The sequence below is a fragment of the Ambystoma mexicanum genome, chromosome 5p (genome assembly GCF_040938575.1).
Source record: "Ambystoma mexicanum isolate Mex_15411 chromosome 5p, UKY_AmexF1_1, whole genome shotgun sequence".
In the NCBI taxonomy this organism is placed as follows: domain Eukaryota; kingdom Metazoa; phylum Chordata; class Amphibia; order Caudata; family Ambystomatidae; genus Ambystoma; species Ambystoma mexicanum.
The window spans coordinates 651777671-651795363 of NC_090930.1; the positions used below are offsets into that span (position 1 = coordinate 651777671).

Here is a 17693-nt window from a genome sequence, read left to right on the forward strand (position 1 = left end):
GGGTTTACATGCTGGACACATACATGCCAACCCTCCCGATTTGGGCGGGAGACTGCCGATTTTTTCATCTAAAATGTTGCACATTTTTACTTTCTCCCTCCTAAAATATTTGTAACCTCAATTCAATCCAATGGGAACATTCCCTTCTCCCCATTTCTGACACAAAATCTCCCTCCCAGCTGTGGCAAAATGTTGGCATGTATGTGGACACCACCTGACCACTACGCTGATGAAAAACAACAAATAGCTAAGGTGAAAGGTCCAATTTTGGCACTTTAACGTTTTTCAAAAACACTATTTGAAGAAAATATCGTCTCTTGGTTTTGTGTGTGTATCGGTTTTATGGAAGGCATATGCCATTCGTCATATGCAATTTGACTGGTTATGAGTAGCCAATTTAATAAAATGAGTTGCATCCCACTGTAAAGTGCAAACAGCACATTATGACATGTGGGCGGGGCGTGTGTTGCAGCGCGTGTGCAAAGGGGAGGAGTCTTGTGTGGCTGTGGGCGGGGCATACATCTCAGGGTTTTTGATTTTCAAATGTAGGCAGGTCAGTCAACGTCAAAGGATTGCTTTGTAAAATTAATTCTGCCTTGAACGTGGCGTGATGCTTAAGAAGCTGATGAGTACCGTGACCGTCTTGTTCTTTTTCTCGGCCTGCTTACCATTAAGGCTGTAATACTAATATTGCACTTTTAATAACGTGATATTTGTCTATTCTCGGTCCTAACTCACATAAAAAAGAACCACGGAACAGAGAAGCAGTTTCTGTTGGGTGGACGCTGCCATGGCAACGGAAGAAAGGTCCTGTCTTTTGTTGCGAGAACCTCAAGACTGGAGTCCCTGGACTGGCCGCTGAAGCCCACTCTAGACAGCGTCATAGGCTGATTGTAAGATCGCGCTGATCATCGGGTTTCAGCTTAGCGGAAGCGGAAGCGTAACGACCCAATACATTGCAGCACAGGTCCCAAACACCGGATATGCGGCGGTGAATCTTCGTAGACGGACCAGAAGGCAGAAGCTCGTTGTGGTGGTGTTGCGAAGATGATGGCGACTATGGCAGCTCGAGACCCTTCTGTGGATCGCTCCTTGCGGTCCGTCTTCGGTAAGGGGCTAAGCAGAGAGGGAGCACGTGGCCTACGTGTTGTTGGAGTGAGGCTAGTTTTGTGCTCTGCTGAGAGAGGACTAGAACTGTCGAGTACCTCTGGTTGTTGTGGGATGTTTTTGGAGTAACTGTACGGTATTGCCTTTCATTAGGTATTCCCTACCAGCACCAATAGATCTCTTATGTTTCCCTTTGGAAGTCTTGCACCAAACTCTCCAGCATCGCTCCACTGCCGCGTTTACAGTTCCCCACGTGGGGAGTACATACTTGGACCATTACAATTAACCATTATGAAACGCTATGGTTTTTTTCCCATTTGCATTAATGGCTGGAGTCGGTTAAACCACAATAGTGTGCAGTAGATCTGGGGGAGCCGGGGAATTCATGGGTAGGGCCAAGCCTGGGGGTCTGGCCTGGCTCTTAGTGCTCGAGCCGAGACCGAAAATCGCTGTGTAAAACGGGGGCGGGGTGGTGTCGAGGTCTAAAAAGTGACAGTGGGAAAGGAAAGAGATTGGGGTAATAAGAAGCTCAAGAGGTTTGGGGGCAACAAAAGAAACTGGTGTGGAAAGGGGATAAACAGTAGTAGGGGCAACACCATTGACCAGGGGCAAGAACAGAGATTAAAGGGAACAGGGGCTGGAGGTTAAATGGGACTGGGGATACAGAAAGGGGACAGAATGGGTCTGGGGCATCTAAAGGGGTTGGGCAACAAAAGGGTATTGCAAGTAGAAACAAAGTGTCTCACTTAACTTTTTTGAATTTGCCGCTACTTTGCAGCACCACCAGGACGTGTTCCAGTCCTGCCCCGGCCAATCAAAGAGTGGCTGGTGCGGCACAAAAACATTTGTGCTGTAGGTGTGCTGCAGGGGAGGAGGAAGGAGCGTGGTCTATAAACTACATTTATCTCTGGAGAAAAAGGTGATTTGGGAACTAATCTCGGCTCCCCAGTTCGACTAGAGTATCTGATTCTGGGAAAATCTTTATCCATAGGTCTATCCATCCAAACTGATGGTGTTTATTGATAGGCTAACCCCAAGTTCCCAGCCCTTTTGTTATCCAAGAAAAGATGCCCCACCTTCAAATCAGAGGGGGGCGCTAGGTCCCATCGAATCGCCATAATCCTCTAGTATCATCTGCACTCTTCCCACAGCCGCGAAGAATGAAATATAAAACAGCACTGGCCTCGGATACCCAATTTCACTCTGTTCCATATGGACCTATCACACACCTTCAAAAGTTGGACCCACTCATTCCATTTCACCAGAGCTCATATGCGTCTGGTTGACTGTTGCACAAGAAGACATTAATCCCGATTTTATAAAAAGCTTTACAATGGCGTAATCCCATTGAAAAAAGCTTTGTATATCAAGCGCATGTGTTAGGCAGAATCCTGTGCAGTGCCCTTAGGGACCACTACACACAATTAAGACTACAGGTGGTGATACAAGTTTTACCTTTGGTACAAGCCTGTACTACTATGAAATAGTGGTAGCAGTGGCAGAGCAGCCAGGCTTATCTCAAGAGTATATGAGCAGTGGCAGAGATTACACAAAGGGACCACAATTACTGTGACTCAAGGTTTCAGGTAGAAAAATATAACTACCTTTATTTTTAAACCATTTGTTATAAACGCAACACTTCAATAAAAACCACACTTTAAATATACTACAACTAACCAATTCACTTTTGTACAGTAAGTCTCAAGGTAAGTACCCTGTATTGGCATGAACCGGTGTTAGGCACAAAAACACATTACCGCGGATACGATTGCGATTACTTTTTGACAGTTCGGTCTACTAAACAAACGCATATCCGTGATATGAAATGCTACCGGGGGCAAAAACACACTTCGCACCTGAGATACCCAGAGGGAGTTGGAGGCAAAAATCACAGGCAATATTTTGGTTAGGCAGGCAGAATCAAGAAACATTCAGAAACAGGAGTTCAAAAGTCAAAGTGCCGAAGCCAGGGTCGAAAGACACCAGGGCCAGTTGTCGAAGATCACACGGTCTAACAGTTCACAATTCAACGGAGCCAAAAGTACATTGATATTGTCAGTATTCAGAAGCAAAAGTTATAAGAAGGAGGGAAGACGAGGTCAAGCCTTGGAAATGAAGAAAAAGGGATTCACCCAGTTTCCTCAACAGAACACAGTACCTTGTTCCAGTGGTGCAGCTGGTGCCCTGGCAGTTGTTCCTGTTGGTTTCCCGCAGACCCACGATTCCTGGAGCTTAGTCGAGAAGGAGGGCGTCTGACGGGGGTCTGCACCACACAGCGATGAGGCCGGCAGCAGCGACATGGAATACAATGTGCACTCCTTAAAAACGGGAGAGGCTCTTCAGGTGGCTATCCGGACCACTCCAGCAGTCAACGATTTCGACCACGGAAGAGGATCCTCTGGCTGTAGAAGATGAGCTGGTTATCCCCACCAAGCTCAAGGGAAGAAGACTCCGGACTGGATCTTCTGAGTCGTTGAAGGGCAGATGGCTCAGGACTGCAGCAGGGCTTCACCGGGATGGGGTAGTTGCAGCAGCCGTTGTTCTCTCCACTTCTGTTCGTTTCCTTGTAGCTCCAGTGGCGACTCTCTGACTTCTAGCCCAAGAGACCTGCCTTTTATGCGAAAAACCCCCATTCACGCAGCCTGGCTGTCAATCACCCAGCAGAGGGTTTTGTCTAAAGAAGGGCGCGTTCAGATTTTCCAGAACAAATGTATGCTTACAATTGAATTTACATGAGGCATTGCCGACAGTCATCTTTGTTACAGTTGCAAACTCTTCTCCAGCATATGTTCATGCAGCCTGCCATGCTTTGGGCAGATGCCAGGGACTTGCCTCTGGTCACTGTTAAGGCAGCTCCTGGGGTTGTGCAAGAAGCCATTATGTCAGGAGCACATCTGCCTGACTTCCTGTGATGCCCCACAGTCCCTTAATGAGTGGCTGACGAGGGACAGGTGGGTGCGGGGACCGGAAGAGAAGCGGGCGCGGTGCTGTCAGTTCTGTTGGCACACTAACAGGAGGTTTATTATTATTATTTTATTTTTTTAATCGATGGGGTGGGCGAGCACCCAGTGAGGCTTGTGGCTGGCCCCTGCTCTGGGTAAGCACTGGCCCTGGGGGTTGAAGGGGGTCAAGCCAGGCCACGGCCCTTTCGGACTCACCCAGCTCTAGTGCGCAGAAATGTTTAATGGATTTATTTATTGATTCTGCTAGTGCAGCATAATTGGTTAAATATTCCCTGGTGGGCAATCCCACCCCACAATTCTGGGCAATAAACGGACAGTGATTGCTCAAAACTCAAAATTTGCGTAAAAAATGAATACAATCTAAACCAAAGTAGTTTCCAACTTTATACCAAGTAGATTACAATGTAAAGGACTCCTAAATAGTCAGCCAAACTAATTTTCCCTGCCTGTGACTCGTTTATATCCTACTCTAAAGTATATTTTAAAGAGACTGCTTTTTCTATGATAGGTTCTATCTAATCCACACATTATACTTCAATTATAACATTGGCAAGGCATAGAATTTCTGTTTTAAGGCATCAAACCTCAATCTTGCTTTTCCCTCACCTCCCACGGTTTCAGAATACTTTGTCCACGTGAAATGTGGTGCATGACATTCTTAAATGTGTATACTGGATTTTATGTAGCGCTTTCAATGAACGTGTGTGTGACTATCAGTTTATATTCATGTGCTTCTTTCAATGTTCACGTGTTTTAGCTTTTAATCATATTCCTGTTTATTTGACATGATCTTCACCATGTTGGTCTAGAGATGTAATATCCAGTAACATGTTCAATGTTAAAGCACCCTTTCAGTGTCACATTATACCTAGGTCTGCTTGTGCATTTCAGGATAAGGGACTGCAGGGTTTTAACACTTTGCACAATACATATCATTCTCTGTGTTCATTTATTTTGGGGAATATATAACTTGTGTCTTGATTCACACCGCCAGTGAAAGTAAAATGATACTAAAGGCAAAAGTATGTCATGACTATACTATGGCACATGTACGTTTGTAGGCATGAGTCAATTATTCAATTTTCCTTGCTACAATTCTACAAAAACAATATGCATCTAATTGCACACAGTGCTGACTGCTTTAAGTTGGGCTGCCTCTCGATACCGAAAATGCATTGGATTTTAAGGAAATTACATTTCACTTGGTGCTCAATTTACATGGGACCATGGATTTTATTTACCACTGCACCAGGGTTTTTGTCAAATTGGCGTTCCCCTTGATTCCCAGACTACTTATTCCATGGATAGTATATAGGGACAGTTTGGTGGTTATCTCTGGGTTTCTATTTGCGTCGTAAATGTAGCTTTTTATTTTTGGAATGACAGCTTAGATCCTTGCTCTGGAGCTGCTTCATTTAGTAAGATCCCTTTCAGCTGGCTGTTCGGAACCCGGATGCAATATGAACTTGCTAATCACTCTGAAAATGGCTCTTTTCCAGACGCAGTCTGGAATCCAACCCTCCAGATGGTGTTAGCTCTCCAGGTTTAACTTCTCCCGAGCTTATCCCGAAATATTCTTCAGTTTTAATCCTTCATATTTTCCCAATTAATCCTTTTTTCTTATGTGCCTGCTATGATATATTCTTCTCCTCCCAGATCTCGTGACGTTCCATCAATCCCATGTCACAAAAGGGAGGGGCTGAACTTGCTACAAATGCCTGGGTGCCCCCAGGGACTGGGGTGCACCCCAGCCTGGAAACCAATGCCCCGGTGATCCGTTTAATAAAATATTGATTATTTTATTCTCTGTCAGAGGGAACGATTCAAGACATATGTCTGTATGTTGCGTATTTGCGGGGATGATTATAATTTTTTTCATTATTCACTAGACAGTCTTGTTTTTCTAAAAGTTTTCGCTCAGAGATGTTTTTTTTTTTGTGGCATCAGTCCTGCAGGTGGCACTAGCAGTGTATGGTAAATGGGCCCTTTAACGTTTTACTAACATAGGAAGCTAAATTAATATCCTTTTCTCCTTTTGTGAGTATGGCCTTATGACTTGGTCCTGGAAAAAAACAATTTGAACAAGCCTTGCTGACCACGTGATTCTTACTTTAAGCACACAATGCCTTAACCCGTGATCTTAGTTAAATGGATTTTAAGAGAGGACTGAAATGATAAATGTGACCTGTTGCTTTGAAGCTGCAGATAAGCAAGCCATCTGGCAGTTTCCATGGGTTCCATGTGAAAACCAGTTTCCGCATGAGGAATTGAATAGTTCTGTGTCTTGTAGTGCGACTGTAGGAGGGGGTTGATTCTAGATCCGCTCAATTTAACAAACTACATCCAGCAATATGTTTGACTAAAATATTTTGTGTACAGTTGTTTAACACTAATCAAGTTCTTTGAATACACCTAGGGCATCACTGTGATAAAATCGAAGACTTTTGCGTTTATTTTCTCGAATAAATGTTGTGTAGCCTATTGAATTCTTTTTGTCGTGGCTGCACGCCAAAGTTGTGGGCCTTTTTATCTATTTTTTCTACATGATGCAAAGTTCCAACTTCCATGCATTGTTTTGTATGTTTTATTCTGATCAGGCAGTAGTTGCAGAAATACTGTCTTTAAAGTATGAAATTGGGCATTTTGGCACTGTTATGTAAAGAATTCCCATGAAAATCAGCACAGTTCTTGGGATGTTGTTCGCATTGACATGCCAGTCTCCATATTAAAAGAAAGTTCTTTTTCTCTTGGGTGCGCACAAAGTTGTTTGCACACCATGTTTTGCAGGGGCACCCTTTTCATCATGTCAGCGAGCAACAGCCGCAATCTAATGGGACGTATAATTATGTGACTGGTGCCTCTCTCGCTTTTACATAAGATTTCTTTGTTCTGTGATTTAAAACTATATGCACTGCATTGTCTCTGACAGGTGGAAGCAGTACATGGTTTGTTTTGGTGGTAGAGTAAAAAATGTTTTAAAAGTAAGTAAATAGACACATATGTGGTTTTACTATTTAAGCCAAAGTGGACGGGTTAAATATGAGCATTTGTTCTCATGTAAAAGTAAACGGTTTCTCTTTAAGAAAGTTAAGCATTTTCCCATAGTTTAGCTTTCTCTTTGCTATGCTAAATGAATGCTGCAGCAAAAAGGAATGTTGAACAAGGAAGTGTCTTGTTGAAAGAAATATTGCCTGGAAATGTAATATTTGTTTTCCTTTCTGCTTTTGAAGGCCGAATGTTCAGAATGCAGTCAATACCAATAGTTGACTGCATTGAAGATTAGTATTGTACAACACCAGCACTGATATAGCTGGCAACATGGGCAAACAAAGGCAGGCTGCCTACATTGATACTTGGTGACGTTCTCTCCCATGCCGGTGTATTTAAAATCTGATGGTATGGCTTAGGCATGTAAAAGCTATCCTCCTATTCATACACACTGGCCATTGGTTTGAACATCCACACCTGATAGATGTCTACAGTAAAGAAAAGGCTACATCCGTTTTTTCTTTTTTCCATTATCAGGGACAAAGGGAAATGGTACAAATGGGGAAAATTTCTGAACAGAGCTCATCATGTACTTGTCACCCAGAAAATTCTGCCGTCCAGTGAGTGTTGCATAGGCGTAATGGCTCGCCTAGGGCTTCATTTTCTCCTTCTGGCTGTTAATTCGGAAATGGCAGGAGCTAGGAATTGACTCTAAAACCTGCCCCATATCTCAAACAGGCATTGAAACAGCAAGTGGGCTTCCAGGTTCTGGTTCACAGGCCCCAGAACAGGAATCGAAATTTGAGTTTGGATGAGCAGGGAGCTAAAAGCAGGACCTGGTTATCCAGCATTAATCTGTGACCAGGAGCTACCACTGGGGGACAAGGAGCTGATACATAGCGTTCTGCACATCTAACTTCCACATAAAATACTAAATGATAATTTTGGCCATTATTTTTGATCTCCTATGCTTTAAATGTGTCCAAAGTTTGTTTGTCCCAAATGCATAGAGTTAAATCCACAATGGTATGTTTGTTCGCGATCAATTGGCCCGAGGAGCCGAAAGTAGCTCCTGATAGCTGCTGGTTTCAAGATAACCAGGCTCTTATTGGCCATAAGCAGGAGCTAAATAGCTCCCAGCTTGCGTCACTTTCAAACCATGCCAGAGAGGCTAACCCATTCCTGTCTGGTCAGGCCCCTTCAGAGGTTGGCTCTGAGACCTCTCTTCAGTCTGGTTCCTCAGGAAGGGACCTTTTGCCCAAGTTGGGCTCGTCCAAAGATAAATTGAAGGTGGTCGTGACTTCTGATGCCCCTCTGCGAAGGGTCAGTATAAAAGAAAATAGACATGCTTGGGCCATTGGTGCCTCGTCATGCAGGTAAATCCCTTGTGTGTCCTGGGTTCAATTTTGTCCTTAATTTCTTATCTAGGTGTAGTCTTGCTAAACATACCCTTTGGGTGTGACATCCTACATGAATGTCTAATTCTTCCTCTGTAAGCATGGCAGTGAAGCAGAATTTCAAAGGAATTGCCAGTTTCTTGATGTTTGCCCTCGTCCAATGTGGGACCTCAGTGTTGTGCTTGCTGCCATGGCTCCATAAATCATTCATGTCCATGGGATACATCAGCCTGGTAGCCTCGAATACTGCTTTTCTAGTGTCGGCATGGAGGGTCAGTGTGAACGTCCCTCAAGCTCTGAAGTTTTACCAAGACTGGACCTTTGGGTTCAGGTCCTCAGAAAGGCACTTTCTTCTCTGGTGGGGCAGGTCTCGCAGGCCGTTGGCCTCCAGGTCCAGTGTATCCTGGTGAATATTATCTTGCATCACAGAAGGTTACACATTCATTCATTCATTCATTCATTCATTCATTCATTTTGTCACTTGTTATAGCGCCTTTCACCATATTGGGGTGAAGGTCATGTTGGTAAAGTGCTACGTTGCCAACTGTCTAATCTACAATAACAGGATCTGAGGGCATGAGACAAATGACAAGCATAAAAGTTGAACATGAATGGAGGTGCTTCCAGAGTTCACTGACCTATTTTTTATATAGATGTTCCACCCCTGCACCCATAAACGCTGTGCCCCAGACCCAGGTGCCCATCTTGGGGGTTTTGATCTGCCTGGTGGCTGTGATTGTTAGCTTGTGCCTCTAAGATAGTACTGTCATCGTTGACTGCGCCGTACCTCAAGCAGTGTTTAGGCTTGGACTCAAATCGCATTGTTGGGTGTTGGCCTCTCTCCCCCACTGTACAGGACTGTCAGATCTAGCTGCGTTGATCCTGTACTAAAATTGCATTATTAGGGGTAGGCCCTAATTGTGTTTAGGCTTGTACTCCAATTGCATTGCTATGTGTACGCCTTTCTCCCACTATACAGGACACTCAAATCTAGCTGTGTTTAGTTTTGCACCCTAACCTAGCAGTTTTCAGTCTTGTACTCATCTTACACTGTTAGGTGTAGGCCTCTCTACCACTATACAGGATTCTCGAGTCTGGCTGTGTTTAGTCTTGTACTCAAACTCAGTATAGACTAACTTGACACACATCTAGAGGGGACCATACTGTTGTAGTATTGTATCAGCCCACCACCAATACCTTGGAGAACAACATAGACAGCTACCGAACAGAGTCCTAGACCACCCGACAACCGTACGCCCAGTACCCCCCCAACCCCACCAGACAGAGCTCCTTAGGCTACATAACCAACCCACCTGAAGAACAGACCGCACCAAAAGGCACCCAAGTTTACCAACACTAGAGGAAACGCCAGTACTGCCCCAACACTAGACATTAGTCAACCTCTTAACCCATTATCTCTGCACAGAGCACCAAAATGCCCTGGAACAGGAATGGGCACCGAGAAAGAGCAAAAGATCATGCCACAATGGACATGGACACACAAATCCAACTTACCCCTGCAGTAACGGCATCAAATGCAGGAAACACCCAGCCAAAAACCAATATGATCAGAACTAACTTCGACAGAGAAATCTTTATACCTTACCCCATACCTCCCAACAACCCCAGAACCTGGATACCCCAGCAACACAGACATCGAGCTATGCAGAGCATCGCCCGAAACAGCCAGAAAAGACGGGAGCCCCCAAGAAGAGTGTGGGGAGACTCCAACCCCATACATCACAAGAACAGAAGTGCACCACCAACACCCACGACACACTAGACAAAACGACGAAGTACTAATAACCAACAACCCAACCATTAACCTAATAGATCGATTCCATGAAGAAGAAGCCTTCGCTGATCTTCAACTAATCGGCATGAATAGGGAAGCACAGCTATTGAACATCCACGCTTTCAATCTAGCAGACCGCTTCAATGAAGATGCAGCCCTCGCTGATCCTCATCCAGTCAACGGCAATAAAGATACACCGCGACCGAACAACTGCAAACGGGAACAACTAATAAGCAAAACATCAAAAAGATTCACTGCAATTTAATCAATGCAAGGTCAATGTCCAAACACGCCACCGAAATATACGTTCTCCATTTCGACGGAGGGATCGACATCCTGTTTGTAACAGAAACGCGGCTAAACAACTACAGGATCACCCTCACCAACTACCAGCCTGAAAACTTCAAATGCGTCCTAGCAAACAGAAAAACTAAAAGAGGGGGAGGACTGGCAATCATCCACAAGGAACACCTGGCTATCAAACTGGAAGACGCGAATCCTTAGGCGTAGGATTATCGGTAAACCCCAAAACAAACCTGAAAATCATACTGATGTACAGACCACCAACCTACGATGCAAACTTCATAGATGTGCTCACAGAAGCAATCCCCATCCTAGCCATCAAACACAATCACCTGATCATCAAGGCATAAAATAAGCAGTGTCTTTGGGTTTGCTAATCAAATGGACACTTGTGTAGCAAAGTTAACTATTTAAGTTGCCCTCTTCAATGAAAGTACAGCTTGCCCTACATTCCTCTGTTGCTGCTCTCCTCGCCCTCTTTTCTCTGTTCACTTCAACTGCTAATGGTGATAAAGTGCAGCAGTAATCATCTCCACTCTTTAAGTGCCAAAGGCATGTGTGGGAATGCTAGGCAATCTTTTTTTTCTTTTTTCAAATAATTGCAAATGAGAGGTGATCGGGCTGATACTTTTATTTAGCGTTCTATACCCTGTCTGGCAAAAACCAATGAGTCAAATATATATTGCAATTCCATTCCTAAAGTGTACATTGTTACATAATGCATAATTACAGTATTGGTACTGTAAAAAACAGTATCATCTCAGTGTTTTACAATTTAGGTTGCCTAAGATGCATCATATTGACGAGTTAACACTTTTGAAAAAGTACATGATCACATGTCTTTGATGCCAAACCTAGATCTGTAACCATCTCGCAACTGGCGCTCAACCCATGAGCGAACCCATACTCCTTGACATTCTATATTATCCTGTTACTCTATAAAAGGTAAACTGAATATGAGATGACCAGACTACAATATTCCACCTAGTCTGCCCAGTTCTCTGCCTGCTTCACAATCCACTCTGCTGAGTCCCTTTGCCTCCTCTTAAATAATGAATACACAAAGCTAACTAGATGCTTACGCAAAGTAGTGATCAATAGTTCCTTCTAGTCTGTACATCTACAGATCTACTGCAATACCAAACACTGTAGTTAGTTTCTAGAGCTCGCTTTGGATTTTGGTTGTATTATATATTACCACCTGCAGGAGACCGCTGTCCAAACAGTTTTCAGAGCCTTTATCCTATTTATTTGTGCCCATTAATACAGCTAACGGTTTACATTTTACAGACTCTCATCTATGGCTTGCAAAGTCTTTTTACCCACTTGCATAGTCGAGGTAGATGTTATGAAGGGCAAGTAGCATTTAAAATAGATGTTTTAAACTTGTATTTAATATTTACTTTGTTTGCACTAAATGTCAAATATTTCACTCTGGATGGCATGCCGGCCTCTGGGTGGCAGCAGTGTGCAAAATAAAGTGGTTGGTGGTGACATGCACGATTTTGCAGTGATGGCATATTTTATTTGTTGTCCTCTGTTGCTGTGGGTCAAGTGCATTTCTCTTAGATCGAATAGGTAAACTTAAGTTACCTGACCTGCAGGTCTAGGTGAAGTTTAAAGAATCTGTAAGTCCTGACTCCTCTCACTAATGTCTTATTCAGTGACATTGAATCTACTGCGATTGTTTCCATTTCATGTCATGGGTACAAATAACTTCTGGTGACATTCAACAATATTTGTACGAAATTGCTAACAAAATGGGTCTATTTGCTAATCAAAAATATTTCCATTAGCAAATTCTCTGCTAATCAATTTTTGAAAACTAATTTATGCCTTGGATCGTCCTCTGAGATTTCAATATATGGTTCAAAGAAGAAACCACAACCACACAAAAATCTCTAACCAGCCAACTAGCAGCAATGAATCTACAAGAACTAGTTAAAAGAGGAACCCACTCGGCAGGGCATACACTTGACTCAATCTTTGCAAACAAAACTCCTTACCACAGCACCCCCAATTCAAATACTCTGGAGCGACACCTCATCATCCCCTTAGTAATCAAAATGACCACTCCAGTAAATAGGCAACTAGACAAACCACCAACCACCATGAAAAGAAACTGGAGAACCATTAAAAACTCTAACCTAATTGAACTCCTGGAGCTCAGCAAACCACAACCAACATTTATGGAAGAAAGTGACCTGGACAAAAAAGTAGCCCTGCTCCACACCTGGATTGTAACAACTGTCGACCACTTTGCCAAAGAAAAACCTTCACTCCATCTCATAAAAGAGCAATAGCAAAATGGTTCACCCCACTACTCAACACCATGAAAAGAAAAAAACAAAGACTAGAACTAGATTGGGGAATAAAAACAGACACTGCAAAGAAGCTGAAATTCCTCCAACATAACCAAGCATACAGAAAGGAAATGCAAAGAGGAACCACTACCAAACACCCAAAAGAACTCTTCAAAATCATAAATGAAATATCTACCGGGCAGCAACAATACACAAGCTCCTTCGACGAAACTATGCAATGACCTAGCAGACCTCTTCAAAAACAAAATCATCTGCATCCAACAAACCATATAATGCAGACCACACAATCATACTAAGATACCCACACATCCTCATGAGGCATATCTGAACAAACTACTAAGCTTTCCTAAAATATCAGTGGAGACTTTCGTCAAACTGGTATATCAAAGCAACAACTCGGGGTCTCCGGATTGCCCCCTCCAGACATAAACAAATAAATTCTTAAACCAGGAACTGCCATGGAATATCGCAGGAACGTTCTCAAATCACGACAGGGAAGGTGCCACAAGCCTTCAAATCAGCGTACATCAGGCCACTATTCAAAGATAAGAATAGAGATAATCCAGTCTTGAAAACAGCAAGAGCGCTTAACTTGTGTTTGTTGTGGTTGGAAAAAAAGTTAGCTGCTGATTGAGACAGTATCCTCAGACTGGCCAGGATATGAAGGCAGCTTACGAGAAAATGCAAGTCTCAAATTGCGCTGACTTTGATGGTTGAAAGAAAGAATCGACACGGGTAGGAATTTGAATTGATCAGTTTAATTCACTGATTATTTCAGTATCCAGCGGTATTTTGTTTTTTACATTTTCAATTGTTTTTGATTTGAAACAACCAGTGAATGATCGGAGTGTCCACCAATTGTATCAAACATACAAAACATTTGTTTTGTCTTGGGTTTTTGTGCAAACATGATGTCAATAAATACACAATATTCTACAGTAATGCAACAACTAAAACCCTAATGGTTTTCCTGGAGGAATGCTGAACATCCTAAAATGTGTGACCTATGTACATCGACATATTAATGACAGATATTCATATTGGTTTTGCAAAAATAACCAAATTGTTCCTCAAAGGTGAATCTTTATCAAAAAATAATAGTTCAAAGAAAGTGATAAAGTTCCTGGTCTGAGTTCAGACCAGAATAACTATCACATATCCATTTCGCTTCTTCTCTCCGTAGGATATGTTCCAGATTGCCTCCTCTTGCTAGAGCAATTATCTTTGTGATGCCAAAAAAGTTAGTAAATCGAGCTGTCGTATATGGTGCTGAGCTAAAAAAGATAAGATCTTATGTCCTTGTTGTTCATTGCTCTGATGTGTTTGCCAATTCTGATTTTTAGTTTCCTGATATAGCTTGTTGCATGCACATCGGATACCCTATACTGCATAAGAACTGTTGCAGTTGATGAACATCTTTATATCAACCTTATTACCGTTGGGTAATGTGATTCTTTTATCCATGATCAGAATATTTACAAAGCTGACAGTTGCCACGCTTGTAATTCCCTCGTGCTGGTGGTTTTAGCCACATGGATGCTGGTGTTTCTGTTTGATGTTGATAATGAGATTGATGCTTAAGACTACGGGATTACGAAATGTGATAGTCGGATGGTCATCTAAAATTGTGTTTAAGTCGTTGTTTATTTGAAAAATGTTCAAATTTTTGGATAGCATTTTATTGATCAAATGATTATTAGTACTGTATGTGGTGATAAATCTTCTCTGTGTTTTGCCAGATTACAGATCAGGTTTTTTTTATCTTGCAAGAGTTGTGCTCTTATTCTGGTAGACGTTTTTTGAAAGCTTTTCTGAATTGGTCTGGCTATATCCTCGTGCTTTAAAGTTTTGTATGTTATTAGATACATGTTTATGGAATTCCTGTTCAGTTGTGCAGTTGCGTTTGACTCTGAGCATCTCACCAAAAGTAATATTGTTGATTACATGGGTGGGATGATTACTGGTCGCATGCAGAGTACTATTTGCTGCAGTCGGTTTGATGTATAGAGTAGTGTGTATCCTGATATCGTGTGTGTGTGTGTGTGTATATATATATATATATATATATATATATACACACACACACGATATCAGGATACACACTACTCTATACATATATATATGAGGTTGATGTCCAGAAAGTTGATTGATACTTGACTGTATTGAGTAGTTAGTTTGAGATTATAGGAATTGTTGTTGAGGTATTAAAAGTATTGGTGAAGTTGTATTGTGCTGCTTTTCCAAATTATAATGATATTATAAATGTACCATGCCCAAAATATGACATTGTCTGTGAAGGTGGGATGGCGCCATACGTGCTCAAGTTCATAGTGCCCCATGTAAAGATTGGCATAAAATGGGGCAAACTTGGCACCTGTGGCGGTCCCTTGGGTCTGCTTGTATAATTGTTTATTGAAAATAAAAATATTGTTGCTCAGAGTAAAATGCAGCATTTCAAGGATCATGTTGTTTTGATCTTGATATGAGATGGATATTTTTTTTTCAAAAAATAGTCAGTTAAAATTATAATCGGGGAATTGAATTTGTAAATATATTGGTTTACCCCTGGTCCTGTCCTTCAGATGAAAATTAGTGAGTATATTTCTCTTTAGTGACATTCGATATAAAATAGTATTTAAATGTGTCCCCACAACACTGTTCTGTCTTGGTTTTGCAGGCATTCACTAAAACATGATCTTCATCTTGACTCTTTACGATTCTTCAATTGACCTACACAGTTAATACAAATGAATCTATAACCACCTTATCACCCGCCAAAAAAGACTAAATACTGTACCTCCTGAAGAACCACCTTACATGACAGGCGGGGAAACGCGTGTCGAGGTTCAGTTTTTGGCATGAAGTTTAAGCATTTGAAATAATGGACTAATTGGGAATCTTCAGTGAAATAAACTAAAGTTTGAGGTTCTATGTTTGATACAATTGGTGGACACTTTGAAACAACCAGTGAATGATCAATGAAAAATAATTGAACATTTAAAAAACAAAATACTGGTGGCCACTCTGAAATCAGTGAATCCTTTTTTTTTCAACCATCAAAGTCAGCGCAATTTGAGACTTGCATTTTCTCGTATACTATTCAATGATACAGCGGGAACCGTAGAGGACCTCCAGCTACAAACCCATCCCTAACTTCCCATACACAGCCAAGCTGCTCGTAACTTACATATTCAAAACGACCAAAGAATTCATAGAAGAGCACTGCCTACTAGACCAGGCACAAGTTGGTTTCAGACCAATGAGAGGAGCAGAATCCGGTCTCCTCAATATGGGACGAACTCAAAATAATCCAGACTCGGACAGTTGTTCTTCCTTGATACTTCTAGACCTATCCGCAGCATTCAACACCGTTAATCATGACCATCTCATAATGAGATTAGAAGGACTCAGAATAACAGACACTGCCCTACTGTGGATCAAATTCTTCATAACAAACAGAACGGAAACCATATGGAGGAAACCTTTCAAATCAGACCTGAGAGACTCCACAAGTGGAGTACCACAAGAATCATCCTTCTCCCTGCTATTATTCAACATTTACCTCTACTAATCAAATTCATCAGAAGTCACGGCCTCACCTGCTACAAATACGCAGACACACAAAATACAAGACACTCCAGAAATAAACTCAACGCTAGAAAACTGCATTTGTGAGGTATTCAACTGGATGAACTATCAACCCAGGAAAAACAGAAATAATGATTGTCACAAAAAATGGAGGAGAAAACCACTTCATCCCTTGGCCAAGGGAACTCGGGACAACCCCCAGCACCTTTGCCGACTGTAAAAAACCTGGGGGTTCTGATGGACAATAAGCTCACCCAGAGACAAAGTAAACGCTGTACTCAAGAAATGCTTCTTTCTCCTGCGAGCGGTAAAAGGATCCTACCGTTCCTATAATTTGCCAACAAAACAACCACTATCCTCGTTCTCGTCATGTCCAGAGTAACTACGCCAATAGCCTATACTTGGGTACGCCTGAACGACTTATTTAAAAATAAAATAAAAAAATAAATAAAACACATACAAAATGCGGCAGCCAGATTTCTCAAACTACCCCGAAGAGAACACATCAAACCTGCGGTAAAACACTACATTGGCTACCAATAAAACAATGAATAAAATAAAGAAAGAGGTGCATCGCGCACAGAGCAGTACATAAACAAGGCGCAGAGTTTCTGAGAGACTAATTACTCCATCAACCAACAAGAAAGCTCAGGTCAAGCAACGACCTCCACCTGGAACCAAAACCCTACAATTAAAGAAAACTGGGAGGATATTCTTTCTCTCACCAGGTGCCAAAAACTTGGAATGACCTACCAAAGAACATAAGCAAAACAAAAAACCACCTACTATTCAGGAAACTAGTCAAAACATGGCTCTTCACTTAAAAACTAGAAGACCGCCCTCAGGAACGCACACAACTAAAACGACGATGAGTGAAGAGACAGATCCTGATTCACACTTGGCAATTAACTTGGAAAAGATTCTAAGGAAGACACTCTACGACCTACCGAACGACTAACCGAGAGATAGCCATGATAGGACACTAAAGACCGAATATATAGCAAGATCAAGACTGAAGCACTAAGGCAAATAATCAATAGCACATTGGCCCTAAATAAATCCCAAGCTCCAACAGACCCTGTCACGATAGATGGCAACGGAATAGGGAACACCCATCCCTCAGCTCCGAAACCAGAGGGTGAGGAATAGATACCCAATCACATTTATACAAAGCTCATTGGGATACAGCGGGGAGCGCGCCATGCCATCACACACAAGCAACAACCAA

The 17693-nt window shown here is 42.2% G+C and overlaps 1 protein-coding gene across 2 annotated transcripts in view; it reads left to right on the forward strand.

Annotated features, from left to right (window-relative positions):
* Positions 1-507: 507 nt before the first annotated feature.
* CSTF2 (cleavage stimulation factor subunit 2) overlaps positions 508-17693 on the forward strand; it is a 557664-nt gene continuing 540478 nt past the window's right edge. The window contains exon 1 of one of the 2 annotated variants that reach the window (XM_069613003.1): positions 508-1108. In XM_069613003.1, coding sequence (XP_069469104.1) covers positions 1048-1108 — 61 coding nt within the window. In that variant the 5' untranslated portion in view covers positions 508-1047. The remainder of the gene's footprint in view (positions 1109-17693) is intronic. The other variant, XM_069613004.1, reaches the window with a different exon arrangement.